Source organism: Oryctolagus cuniculus, chromosome 7 (assembly GCF_051225735.1).
Source record: "Oryctolagus cuniculus isolate XC-2025 breed Fujian yellow rabbit chromosome 7, ASM5122573v1, whole genome shotgun sequence".
Taxonomy (NCBI): Eukaryota; Metazoa; Chordata; class Mammalia; order Lagomorpha; family Leporidae; genus Oryctolagus; species Oryctolagus cuniculus.
The window spans coordinates 78,812,449-78,826,747 of record NC_142873.1 but is presented as its reverse complement, the minus strand read 5'-3'; the positions used below and the strand labels follow the sequence as shown (position 1 = coordinate 78,826,747).

The following is a 14,299-nucleotide window of genomic DNA, read 5'->3' as shown; positions in this document are numbered from 1 at the left end:
AATTTGGAAGAGGTGGGCGAGTGCCGAGCCCCCGGCGGACAGGGCCCAGGCGGCGCGTCCCGCGGGCGCCCGGCGGGGCCGGTGGCCGCGCCCACCCCGCGCGCGGCTCGCCCGCGTCGGCCCGGGCCACTCAGCCTTCGGCTCATTTCCGTTGGTCGGAGCTGCGGGGTTCGGGGCTGCGGGATTCAGGGGGGCAGCGGCTGCGGCTGGTCGGATGAGCCCGCCCGGCAAAGGCTAGCCTGGGGAAGCGGGGCCACGCACTCAGGCACCGGGTCCTGGCGGGGATCCGCAATGCACCCCAACAGCACGACCCTGGTGACTGCTCACGGAAAGCCGACTGCACGTTCGTGAGGGCAAGCACCGGGCCTCGGCATTATGTCCCCGGTGGGTGGGCTCTCCACAAACGTGTGTAGACCGAGTAAATGAGCGAGTGTAATGGATGAAGTGATTTTATTAATAGAACAGGGAAGAACACCTTAGAACTGCACTCCTAAACAGTGTGCCACGACGGACAGTGTGTGGCCTGCTGCAAAGCTCTGCCTGCTAAAATGGCAATCAATCACTGTGCCCACGCTATTTTTTGAATGAAATGAACTGGATTTTGATCAGTTCTTCGTGAGCAGTAAATCTCCAGTGTCAGACGCTGAGGGGGGTGGGGGAGTGTTTCCTCCCCTTGCAAAATAACCCTATTTGTAGGTCAATCCAAAATTGTTATTTAAAACAAGCAAAAAGCCCTTAAATCCTCTCCCTAGAAAATGCTTTCTAAAATGAATTTTTTTGTGGAAAATATTTGTTGAGCGTAGCAGTGCTTCAGGCATGGGTTGATCAGTTAACCATTGTACTACCACTGGATGCCCGGCACCGGGCCAGGGCAGCTCTGATGGGCTGGCTCCTTAGCCTCCTGCTGCTGCTGTCCATTTGCGCCCCACACCCTCTCTTGATAAATGAGGGGTTCAGCAATCTCGGATTACAAATACTGAATTAGCCAAAGGGAAATTAAGGACATTTTGTTGATAGCTTCAATCCTGTGTGCTTTGTTTTAGCCTAAGGTGTAAAAAATCTCAAAGTAGTCCAAAAACGAATCTTTCCCTTATTCTCTGCTCAAGAGCAGGGTGGGGAGCACATTTTTTAAAAAAGAAAATGATAAATTGGACAAAATAGAATTTCTTATCAACAAAGTTCGAGAGAAATGGGTGAACCATTTCCTTTGCAGCTTAAAAAAGTTCAAAGCCAGAATTTCTTGAAAAGGTGCTGTGACTATTTAGTAGTCTAGCTGAGTGTTGCTGTGTGAAGTCTGAGAAAACTTGGGGCAGGGAATTGACAGTCTACGACAATTTATTATCCACTTCAAAATGACCAGAGGAGAAGAGCTGAAAGGTTCCCAATATGTAGAAATGTTAACAGTTGAGGGGCTGGAGATGCATTATGCATTGTGCGCATGGATCACATTTTAATACGGTACCTCATAAATAGTATGAGAAGTATGAATGTTATATAACAGTTTAAAATTAAAATTTTGAAAACCCTAAAATTGAAAAAGGAGGAGGGGGAGGGGTGAGGGAGGAAGAGGAGGAAGAAACTCAGAGGAGGGTATGAAGCCGCTAATAAGCACAGTGAGCTGAATTGTCTCGGAAGACATCCCTTTCATCCAGATTAAATTTAGTCGTCTTTCTGGTTGCCTTTCACGGCCTCTCAGGATTTCTGAGTTTACTCACTAGAACTGGGAACTGGGCCAGGGACGCCCAAAGCAGAGTGGGTGGAAAGGAGATGGCACTGAATCCCCCTACAGGTCTTTGTCATTTTGAACCGTGTGGATGTATTGTTAATCAAACAAATGCACGTGAGAAATATATAACTGGCACGGTCAGCTCAGCTCCCAGGCGGTGAGTGCCGAGGGGTGCGCTCCACACTTTGGAGAGCACAGTTAGGAAGCTTGCAGGGTTCCAGCGCTGGAAGGCAAGATACCATGATCCACCTCTGTCGTCCCAGTGCTCCCAGCCGCCTCTTGCTCACTGCTGAACTGAGGGTGAAGAACAGGCCCACGCACATTGTTTAAAAAGACTCCTCCTCCACCCACATACACTGGTGTGGAGCTGAAATGGATCTAACGGTAAGCACAATGTAAACTTGGGGCATTATTTTCTATAAACAAAGCGAAGCCCTTATAGGGACTTTCCAAAACAAGAATTTTAAGTTTACTGATTTTTCAGCAATTTCCTAATTGTTTCTAAACAGTCATTTATCTGTAGGCACCAAAAGCAAATGATCTTCTCAGATGGCAAACGTTCCCAAGTTCGGGTCAGGGGCTCATTTATTTCAAGCAGCGGCTTACGGATCAGAAGTTCCTTACAAGAAGGTTTGAGCCGGGTTGAGAAAGAGAATTGTAACAGAATAGTATGCCTCTCGTTTGTTTTTCAGTGGCAATCTCCATTCTATGGGGGGGAGGGGGGAGCGCCTAGAAAGAGTAGGTGATCCTGAAACCTCTGGGAGAGGTGGCACCACCATGTCTAGCAGACATTGTGGTAATGTTGGCCTCATTGGATCCTCACAGTGCTGCTACCATGAGGGGAAAACACGGGCAGGCCTTCTGAGGACAGTCAGAGCTAGCTGTCCATCTCTGTCTGCCAGTGCTGGCTTTTGCAGTCCTGGGAGGTTGGCTCACCCCTCCTGGCCTCAGTTTCATACTTGTGAAGTCAGAGTCCAGTCCCCACCTTGCAAGACCGTGGAACAGTCCTTTGGGTCCCATGCTTTGCAAATTCATTGGGCAGCAAGAATGAGAGAATGCTCCGAGGGAGAGTATCCTAGTTTAAAAAATATCAATTATTTAAAGTTATAGATTATGTTACCTATAATCTATTAAGGAATACAACCCAGCAAAACTACTCTCAATATTCTTGCTCTGTTATTTAAAAACAACAACTATAATCTTATCAGAGATACAACTTGCATTCTGCTTTTCTTGCTGAATATTATAATTGTGTTCTTTCTACTCTCTTTATTTTTCATATTTTCTCTAATGGAAAATACACTACTGTAGTAAAAATTATTTAGGTAAAAATCACAATGTTCATCTTCCTTGGCTTTTAATATAATTTCCATTATTTTCAATTGCTGTAAAAAAAGATTCCATCAATTAGATGACTCTAATTTACTCAAATAGCTCTCATTCTAGTGTTTAACTTGTTTTCATTTAAAAAATGTATTCATATTTACTTGAGAGGCAGAGAAACAGGAAAAGAGAGCTCCTCTCCACTAGTTCATTCCCCAGGCGCTGCAAGTGCTGGAGCTGGGCCAGGCAGAAGCCAGATTGGGGAACTCAGCCCAGTTCTACCACGTGGACGTCAGGGACCCAACTATTTGAGGCATCAGTAGTTCCTACCACAGTGTCTTAGCACGAAGCTGGAATTTGGACTGGACGGGATTCAAACTCAGGCACTCCGTCATGGGATGTAAGCATCCCAAGCAGCATCCCAAACACCAGGCCAAACACCTACCTCTGGTGTAATTTTTTTTTTTTTTTTACGATTTTGCTTAATGCAATGAAAAGTTTTCTTGATAGAGTTTGCCCATGTTTATAATTACTTCTTTGGAATGTAATTTTAAGGGATGGAATCTCTGGATCTAACCATGAATATTTTCATGGTCCTTGATACAGTACACACCAATGTAAGTGTTTTGGGTTATTATGTAATACATAAGCCAAAGAACTCTTATTGCCAGTTAAAAGACTATAAAAATCACCTATGGAAAAGTTAGGCTTTGATAAGGACCAGATATAGAACTGGCTTTTACTGTGTATACAAGAAGGATGTGTTAGACAGTGGGCCACCGCTCACACTGCCACGAATTTATGCTCATGGCATTAAAAAGAACTTTGTTTTTATTTTTGGATTAGCTGTCTTGGTGAGTTATTAATCACATAGCATTAAGAGTTATATACATTTGTTTCTTGTATGGATTCAAGGAAAATAAAAGCAAAGTAGTAATTGTGTGATGCCCTAACTCTTGTGAGGCAATAGAATTGCCTGCCTTCTCCTCTTACAAGTATCAGGTCATCAAAATAAAATTAATATGACACACCATAAGTCACAGTATGATTTAATTGTACCATCATTTGTGGAAAGTGGATAATGCTTTTTTACTAACACATATAAAAACTGGGAAAAGAGGTAAAAGATAAATTTGGAGACAAATGAATACAAGACTTCCACTATGAGTAAGAACCAATCTTGTGTTAATATTCTGAATCTTCCAAACATGAAGAAAAACATGATTTCCTTTTAGTAAACATTTTGAGACTGGTATATTTAAATCTCATCGTATTGTAAAATACAATGTGGTATTATAAAAATTTAAATTAAGCTTTTCTGCAAAGCATTTCAAACAGCTAAAAATGGAGGGGCTGCCTGTTTGGTGTTCCTAGTTCAAGTAAGAAAATTGTTCACCTCACCACATACGTGTTTTTACATAGCTCCTAAGAACATATTGACTGAATAACGTGGCATCATCTGTGTGGGTTGCGTGAGGTGACTCTTCATAGGAACACACCCAGCGTGAACTTTCATGGGAAAAAAAAAAAAAGAGTCGATTTTACTTGGTGAATGGAAAATGTAATGAGAGAGAAAACACAAAATGATTTTTCTTTCGAGTTTTTCATCATTTCCTCCAGGATGTTTAGTGAGCATTGCACCCCTACCTCAGACGGAACACTTCACTTTACAACAGCAAATCCTATATATTGTCACTGAACAATTACTCACAAAGCACCTCCCCTGGAGGAGTGTCTGACGCCTCACCTCCAAGCAGAGTGGGCGTTGAGAAGCCTGGCTCCAACCAAGTCTGTTGATTACAAATCCTGTGTCTTCCCACCAAACCACACTGCCTGTTCCACTCCAGCACAGGGTGGAAAAGCCTTGAGACAAAAGCCATGTACCTGTCACGAGCTTGGGAGGCCATGAGGATGGAGTGGAGGAGAGGGGACACTGTCCCTAGCGCCCTGCGGCAAGGTCCCAATCCCCCCACCTCAGCAGCATGGGCTTCTCTGGCGTCCTGCTCAGGAGGGAGAGGAAAGCACAGGACCAAAGCTGCCAAGAGCAGCGCAGCTATGGGAGGGCGCATTTGTAAAGCAGATGAAACAAGAAGTCCAAGCCCTCCCACTATCTTAGCCCAACCATTAGCTACATCTTGGGCTATTTTCTTCCAGTCTTGACGAAAAAACGATTCTAAATGTATATTTTATGTACTATGCTCACATTGTATAGAAGATTTATTTATTTTATTTGAAAGGCAGAGTTACAGAGAGGCAGAGGCAGAGAGAGAGAGAGAGAGAGAGAGAGAGGTCTTCCATCTTCTGGTTCGCTCCCCAGATGGCCACAACGGCCGGAGCTGCGCCAATCCGAAGCCAGGAGCCAGGAGCTTCTTCCGGGTCTCCCATGTGGGTGCAGAGGCCCAAGGACTTGGGCCATCTTCTACTGCTTTCCCAGGCAGAGATTGAAAATGGAGCAGCTGGGGCTTGAACCAGTGCCTACATGGGATGCCGACACTGCAGGCGGCGACTTTACCCACTATGCCACAGTGCAGGCCTCTGAATGTACAGTTCTTTAGGATTGATCACCATTAATTCATTATTCCATGACTGGATCAAAGGGTAAGAACTCAAGAATGTTTTAAGGCCAATGAACACATACTGGCAAATCATTTCCCCAGATGAGTGTAATAGTTATAGCCAAAAAGTCAAATAAAAGAATCACAAATATCACAGCACCGAGAAGCAGCGGAATGTAGCAACCCCAGGCCTGGAGCGAGCCAGATTTCTATAGACTGGAAGTGCTGGCGCTCTGGTTTCCTGTCCTTCCGTGAGCTCCTCACCCTCTCTGTACCTCAGTTTGTTCATCTGTGAGCGTGGCTCCAGCGCCAGTACTCACAAGCCCTTGCGTGCATTCAGTGAGTTAGCAAGCAGAAGGCACAGAGTGGGCATCAACTCTAAGTCAGCATTAGCACCACCACGCCGGCCACTGTCAGGGGCTCTTTCACACCTCATCTCCAAGCACCCTGCTGCACAGCCTTCCTCAGGTCACACACAGCCAAAAAGGATTCTGACATCTCCCATCAGACCTGCAGGAGTCACCTCCACGGATGCGGGGAGGAAGGAGGCCTCGGTTCCGGGCTTTCCAAGGTCACTTCCAGTTGTCATGGGCTGTATCTCCACGGAACAGAGCCAGGGGGTCGCTGACTCTTTCCAATGTAGTCTTTTTTTTTTTTTTAATTTTATTTATTTATTTATTTATTTGTTTTCTGACAGGCAGAGTGGACAGTGAGAGAGAGAAACAGAGAGAAAGGTCTTCCTTTTGCTGTTGGTTCACCCTCCAATGGCCGCCGCAGCTGGTGTGCTGCGGCCAGCGCACCGGGCTGATCCGATGGCAGGAGCCAGGTACTTATCCTGGTCTCCCATGGGGTGCAGGGCCCAAGCACTTGGGCCATCCTGCACTGCACTCCCTGGCCACAGCAGAGAGCTGGCCTGGAAGAGGGGCAACCGGGACAGAATCTGGTGCCCCGACCGGGACTAGAACCGGGTATGCCGGCGCTGCAAGGCGGAGGATTAGCCTAGTGAGCCGCGGCGCTGGCCCCAATGTAGTCTTAACTGTTCCTGCGATGAGGCCAGGACCTGTCTGTCAGTAGGAGCCACCGTGAGTTTCCGTCTGAGCTTTAATGAAACACAAGCGTGCACACACAACACAACATACCACACACACGGACAAGGACCCCCCACCACCACCACCGGGTGACAATGAACAGGGTTTCTGCCGCGTACATCGTGGTCCCTTTGTTGTGAAGTGGAAGAGGCAACAAGGAAACACCAGAGATGGCACCAACATGAACTCTGTCCAGGGCACTAACTCCAGGGCCACCAGTGTGGAGGCTGAGTGTGCAAGCAGCCATTGATGCCTGCAGGATGGAAAGGCCCAAAGCTGCCCATGTCCCACAGAGGGACAGGGTTTGTGCACTGCACAATTCATTCCACTTCAACGAATACTTACTGGACATTGGCCGGAAAGCCATGCATGTACCCGATGTGGGATACAGACAGATATGGGGTCTCTGCTGTCCTTCGACACACCAAGGAGTGAGAGTAGCAAGGAGGGAGAGCGTGAATGAAGAATCTTTCTCTTTAAAAAACCTTTCTTTCTTATCCCAGGCCTTGGGGATGGCCATCTGATCTGGACCCGGACACGAGGACTTTACTTTTTTTTTTTTTTTTTTTTTTTGCGTAGTGGGTATAGCCGCTGGCTACAGTGCTGGCATCCTGTACGGGTGCTGGTTCGAGTCCCACTGCTCCACAGCTCTCTGCTGTGGCCTGGGAAAGCAGTAGAAGATGGCCCAAGTCTTTGGGCCCCTGCACCCACGTGGGCAACCCAGAGGAAGCTCCCAGCTCCCGGCTCCTGGCTTCAGATTGGCCCAGCTCTGGCCGCTGCAGTCATCTAGGGAGTGAACCAGCGGATGGAAGACTCTCTCTCTCTCTCTCTCTCTCTCTCTCTCTCTGCCTCTCTCTAACTCTGCTCTTTAAACCAATAAATAAATGTTTAAAAAATATATCATAGAGCACAGGGTGGGCCTATGGTGCCCACACAGGGTCCTGGATCTGCTTCTGTTTCAAGCTTCCTGCCGATGTGCACCCTGGGAGGCAGCAGATAATGACTTATGTGCTTTGGTCTCTGCCACTCACAGGGGTCCCTGGCTCTTGGCTTTGGCCTGGCCTAGCCCTGGCTGTTTTGGAGTGAATCAGTGAATAGGAGACCCTCCCTCTACTTTTCACATAAAATGAAATACAAAGTAGAATACAAACAAGTCTGTGCGGTACCTACTACTTGATAATAAGCAACCGCATTGCTGGCTGTATTTGCTGCACTGCACACTTCGCTGTTACTGTAGAGTGTACTCCTTACAAGGACAACGGTTACTGGGTTACTGTAGCGCAGTCAGCTGTGGTTCACCAGCAGTGGCGTTGTGCATCTTGTGTTTGCCAGAGGCCACCCCGAGGGACAGCCCTGTGTCTTCCAGGTCTGTGCAAGGACACAGCCAGGAGCTTCATCCAGGTCTCCCATGTGGGTGGCAGGGGAAGGACTTGACTTTGAGCACTCAGCACGTTGCTCAGTTTTTCTACAGACCGAGCTCCACGAAAGACATGGCTGGAGCCAGGATTCTGGAGCACAGCCATAGTCTACCGCTGCCGGTGAACGTGACCTACTTGTGGCAAAGAGACATTTTTGCCTCTGGTTTCGGAGCACTGAGCAGTTTGGCCCGTGGAGAGACATTTCACTGTGGCAAACTCCGTGGTGCTTCTCAACCAAAGCGCAACGGTTTTGCTTGCATTTGCGGAGGAGGAAGTCGGGGTCCGTGGAAATGCTTCCCTTTCCCTTCCTTCCTTCTTTTCTCTCCATCCCCTTCTGCTTTCTTTTCAATCACAAGTTAGGATCAACAGTGAGTATTAACTATGCCTGTTACCCAGATCAGATATATTGCTCCTTGGGAACGTAGAAGGGGTAACTGTGATGGCAGTGAACAAAACTTGCTACCTCTTGTAACAACCAAAATACACTGTTGACATCAAACACAAGTACAATTTGGTTAAAAAAAAAAAAAAAAAACTCTTTGAGAAGCTCTGGCACTGCGAAGCAAGGTACCAGCTGTCTACCGATCTGGCTTAATCCACACATGGGTTTAGACTAGCTGCATGTGAAAAGTGCATAAGCTAATGTATGCTTTAAATAATCCTCCCTGAAAAATACTTTTCTCTTCTGAGTTTTTAATAAATATTGGATGGCAAGATGAGATTATACATCCAGCTAAATCCTGGAATGCAGCTATGGCGTGTCTAAATGTGACCCGTATGCTGCACCAGACAGTTTAAGGGTGGAGTTCAACCTGGTATGAAAGCTGAGGGGCCTGTGCTGCGGCTCAGTAGGTTAATCCTCCGCCTGCAGCGCCGGCACACCGGGTTCTAGTCCCGGTTGGGGCGCCGGACTCTGTCCCGGTTGCCCCTCTTCCAGGCCAGCTCTCTGCTGTGGCCCGGGAGTGCAGTGGAGGATGGCCCAGGTGCTTGGGCCCTGCACCCCATGGGAGACCAGGAAAAGCACCTGGCTCCTGGCTCCTGCCATTGGATCGGCGCGGTGCGCCGGCCGCAGCGCGCCGGCCGCGGCGGCCATTGGAGGGTGAACCAACGGCAAAGGAAGACCTTTCTCTCTGTCTCTCTCTCTCACTGTCCACTCTGCCTGTCGAATGAATAAGTACATTTTTAAAATGAGAAATACTTACAAGTATAAATTATCTTGCAAATGTCAAATCTTTCTGACAGTAATTAGCTGAAAGGGGTTTAGAGCCTTTGAGATAATCAGAGTGACTCCATCTGCATCTGCGGTAGTGTTGACCTTTCTTTTTCTACAACAGAAAGCTGTTGTCCAGCTCAACTAGGAAACCTTTTCAATCACTGTGCTTTTGTTTGTTTTTAAGAAAGAAATCCCATCATGCTTGTTTTTTCTTTTTTCTTTTTAAAGATTTATTTATTTATCTGACAGGCAGAGTTAGAGGGAGGCAGAGAGACAGAGAGAGAGGTCTTCCATCTGCTGGTTCACTCCCCAAATGGCTGCAATGGCCAGAGCTGTGCTGATCTGAAACCAGGAACTGGGAGCTTTCCCAGGCCAGCAGCAGGGATGCTGGATTGGAAGAGAAGCAGCCAGGACTTGAACCAGCGCTCATAGGGAATGCCAGCACCGCAGGCGGGCGCCTAACCCACTAGGTCAGAGCAATTCTGAAACAGCCCTGGATGTAAGTGTTACCCAGGAACACTTTACACACATACAGTAAAAGTACGCCAGTGTTGAGAGGACAACTTGGTCAATGGTAACACAGAAATCCACATACATTCAAGCCAAGATCTTGAACCTGCAGCTTTTAATTGGTTGCTGAGTAGGGGACCATTCCTGAACTCCTGTTTTCTTCCTGGCAGAAGGTCAGGGAGCCAGCACACAGTTTACCACATCTCCCTTCCCTCCGCCATGCAATCAGCAACGTCCAAAACAGAAGTGGCTTCGTGAGCCTGGGTCCTAGAGTAACAGCAGCACAGAGTGGAAGAGCGGTGGGTGTGGGTGTGATGGGCCCGCAGTGCGAGTGGCTGCTGCAAGCCACTGAGATTCCCAGGTGCTTGTTGCCTCGGCACAACCCAGCCTATCCTGACTGGTTCCGGATATTATAATTATGTAACCAGAGTAACTACTGCTATTAACCACCAGCAGCGGTAATCAGGAAATGATCATTGTTATGCCTCACTACAAATGATACGTTTGCGGGGAGGTCTCCTGTGCAGATGGAAGTGTAGTGTGGGGAATGCAAATGGGGAGTCAGGTCAGAAGGAATATTCAAATCAGGAGCTGTTTGCTCGGTGGCCTGCTCTGGTCCTGGGGAATTTAGAGATAGGATGCACAGTTTCTCTTTTTGAAGGAACTCAGCTAGTAACAGCAGCTAACATCCGGTGAGCACTTGGGACACGCCAACAAGCCCTCTTGGGGTCTAGCGGCGTCTCCAGTGCCGCCTTAGAGCAGTTTGGTGATGAACAAGAAGCTTCTCCAATTTTGACCCACAAAATAAACAATTCTATTTTAGAGAAATTAGTGAAGCAAATGAAAGGTTGTGGGATGCGTTTAAAATAGCCACAGAGCGTCAGGAGCTGTGAGCCAGACCAAACAACACACCTTCCCACACACCCTACTTGGGCCTGTGATTACTCCAATCCCAGCCCTGGCCTGTAGCAACATCCCTCCAAAAGGCACAACTGGAAGGCCGTTTGCAGGAATAGGGCAGAGCTGGACCAAGGGTTAGCCTGGGAATCCACCGAGACTCCACTGGGGGAAGTGCCTGCGATTTTTCTTTACATGTGCGGATCGATGCTTAACTTTCTGACTCCTTTTGTCTCTCACCGTCTCCTCTGGCAGTTCCCTTTGGCCGCTGCAGCAATGGCTCAGCCGGGGCTGCGGCGAGGGAGAGAGACTCCCTGAACCGGGCAGCCCCAGCCTGACCGCGGCTTATCTGGTGGTAAAGGAGTTGCAGAAAGTACCACGTATGCCTTAAAGCAACCTCCTTGTCTGTGCATGGAGCGTGGGTGGGCCAGCCCTGCACTCCGGTGGCGGCGAGCTGGAGGTGCGACTCCGAGGCAAACCTAGCAGAAGCGACAGTGCAGGCTAGTGGGGGAATAAGGAGTTGTCTCTGCTCAGCCTCGCTCACACAGCCGTGTCGGGGAGGGGCGGCCGCTCCAGGCCTCGGGTGAACGGGCGGAGGTGACACCAGGGACTGCGCAGGGCCAGAACAGCGCGGCTCTGTCGGCGGGGACAGGGGAAGCGGTCGGTGCACCAGCGGCTGTGCGGGGCGGGGGCACTGCCTGCCGCCCCGCCCCCTGCCGCGAAGGCCAGGAACAGTTAGGAGCTCCCAGGTGCACGTCAACTGCCGAGCATCTCTCGGCCTTGGAGCCTGTCATGTGTACAGCGAGCGTTTCCTTTTCGCAGAAGTCAGAGAAACAACAGCTTTAAAGTCAGCCGGCTCCTTCCCACCTGGCCCTGGAGCGCGCTGCCGTCGCGGAGGCGGCCCGCGCGGGCGCCGGCAGAGCAGCCGGCCGCCCGGGGCGGCCAGGGAGCGAGGACACGGGGGCGGCTGCCTTCCGAGGGAAGGTTCGCTGGGGCCGAAGCTTCATTTCCAGACCTTCCAGACGCAGCGGCGGAGCAGCCCACGGGGAGAAGGGGACGGGAGCCGGGGCCGGGGCCGGGGCTCGGGGCCTGGCCTGGTGCACAGTAGGGGCTTTTAGGTGGGCAGGAAGTGAGGCAGGACAAAGGCCTCCCGCAAGTCGCACGTAATCTCTGAAGTCCCATGGCCTCGCCTCTGGGCCCCTGTGTCTCTCACGCTGCCATGGTTTAGGTGTTCCCCAAGGGCCCGCGTGTCGGAGGCTTGGTCCCCAGGGTGGCGCCTCTCAAGGGTGGGGCCTGCGGGAGGTCCTGAGGGAACGGCATGGGTGGGGGTAGGGGTGGGAGGGCATGTCCTTGAGCGGGACTGATTCTCATTCAGCCCCTTCACAGCAGAGCCGTGACACGGGAGCAAGCGTGGCCTGAGGCGCGACCACCCGCGACCACCCGCGACCACCCGCCCGCCATCTGCCATGCGGAGGCACAACTGACTCAGGAGGCTTCTCGCGGACGGCGCTGCGTCATTCGGTTTTCGCACCTCCAAGACTGTGAGCTAAATAAACCTCTTTATTTTTCTGACCTTAGCTCCGTCGAGTATTTCATTATAGTGATGAAAAGCCAGCTCACACACATCCCACGGGTGAGGGCGGAAGTGGGTCTCACTCATTCTTGCCTGTGCGCGCTCTGTGCTAAAGCAGCATTCAATAGAGGGCGCTGGAGCCAGGCTCGCTGCCCTGGGAGTCTGAGTTTTCCACCGACTTTTGTACCAGGTACTTCAAAAGGACTGGGGGAAAATGGAATTCAAAGGTAATGCACTTTTCCCACGATTTTTTTTTTTAAGATTTATTTTATTTATTTGAAAGATAGAGTTACAGAGAGAGGTGGAGGTCTTCCATCCACTGGTTCACTCCCTAGATGGTCGCAATGGCCAAAGCTGCACCTATCTGAAGCCAGGAGCCAGGAGTTTCTTCCAGGTCTCCCACGTGGGTGCAGGGGCCCAAGGACTTGAGCCATCTACTACCGCTTTCCCAGGCCATAGCAGAGAGCTGGATCGGAAGTGGAGCAGCCAGGACTCAAACCGGCGCCCATAAGGGGTGCCAGCGCTTTAGGCCAGGGCTTTAACCCACTGTGCCATAGCGCAGGCCCCACCCCCACGAACTTTTTGAATACTCATATTTCACAGATTTGCTTATCTCACTTTAATAATGAGGAAACTGAGGTAAGGTGATTCATTCAACAGAGAAGTGCCGAGAGCCAAGGGGCTGTTGGCAGTAGTGTAGGGGTAACCATCTGTGCACTCACACAGCTTCACCCTAGTGTGAAGAGACAACAACAAACGAAGATGGAAGATGCATAGGATGTCGTTAATCGGTGCTACGGGGAAAGGGAGGCTGGAAAGAGGCTTTCTAAAGGGAAGGGTCAGGGCAGGAGTTGGGTGTGGCACCGTGGGCTAGGCTGCCACTTGGGATGCCCGCATCCCACATCAGAGGGCCTGCTTTGAGTACTTGCTACTCCTCTTCTGACCCAGCTTCCTGCTACTGTGCCTGGGAGGCAGCAGATAGTGGCTCCTGGGCTCAAGTCCCTGCCACCCATGTGGGAGACCCTGATTGAGACCCTGATCCCATCTGCTGGCGTGGGTCTGGCCCAGCCCCGGCTGTTGTGGGCATTTGGGGAGGGAAGCAGCAGATGAAAGATCTCCGTCTCTGTCTCTCCTTCTCTCTGTCATTCTGCCTTTCAACTCACTCATTTTTTGGTAAAGGGGTGGGTCAGAGAAGGCGTCTAGTGTAGATGACACTTGAGCAGAGGGTGAGTGACAGGGAGCCAGTCTGTGGAACCTGCCAGAAGACCATTCCAGTTAGGGCAAGGCCTGGTTGGGAGTCTGGTGTTTCCAAGAAGAGCCTGGAGGCCAGCAAGCTCTGCTGTGACTTGTCCAGGTTTAATCGACACTAAACTTGAGTGCTGGCCTAGTACCAGAATTTATGCCTAAAAAAAGGTTTATTTATTTATTTGAGAGGCAGAGTAACAGAGAGAGGGAGAGGGAAAGAAAGAGGGAGAGAGGGAGAGAGGGAGAGGAAGAGGGAGAGAGAAAGAGAGAGAGAATCTTCTATCTGCTGGTTCACTTCCCAAATGGCCACAAAAGTCAGAGTTGTGCTGATAAAGCCAGGAGCCAGGAGCTTCCTCTGGGTTTCCCACACGGGTGCAGGGGCCCTAGGACTTGGCCCATCTTCCACTGCTTTCCCAGGCCATAGGAGAGAGCTGGATCAGAAGTGGAGCAGCCAGAATTTGAACCAGCACCCATATGGAATGCCATGCCACAGGCGGAGGCTGAACCTACTACGCCACTGCGCCAATTTTTTTTTCTTTTAAGATTTATTTATTTGGAAGGCAGAGTTACAGAGAAGCAGAGGCAGAGAGAGCAAGCGAGAGAGATCTTCTATCCACTGGTTTACTCCCCAGATGGCTGTAACAGCCAGAGCTGCACCAATCCAAAGCCAGGAACCAGGAGCTTCTTCCAGGTTGTGGGTTTTCCAGGTCGTGGGTGCAGGGGCCAATGACTTGGGCCATCTTCTACTGCT

At 49.9% G+C, this 14,299-nt stretch overlaps 1 protein-coding gene across 1 annotated transcript; it reads left to right on the top strand.

Annotated features, from left to right (window-relative positions):
* The first annotated feature begins 291 nt into the window (after positions 1-291).
* On the top strand, positions 292-14,299 carry LOC149125617 (uncharacterized). The gene is made up of 3 exons (XM_089299393.1): positions 292-347; positions 11,579-11,848; positions 12,120-14,299. The coding sequence occupies exons 1-3, from the start codon at positions 292-294 to the stop codon at positions 12,532-12,534; spliced, it is 741 nt and encodes a 246-aa protein (XP_089155519.1). The 3' UTR covers positions 12,535-14,299.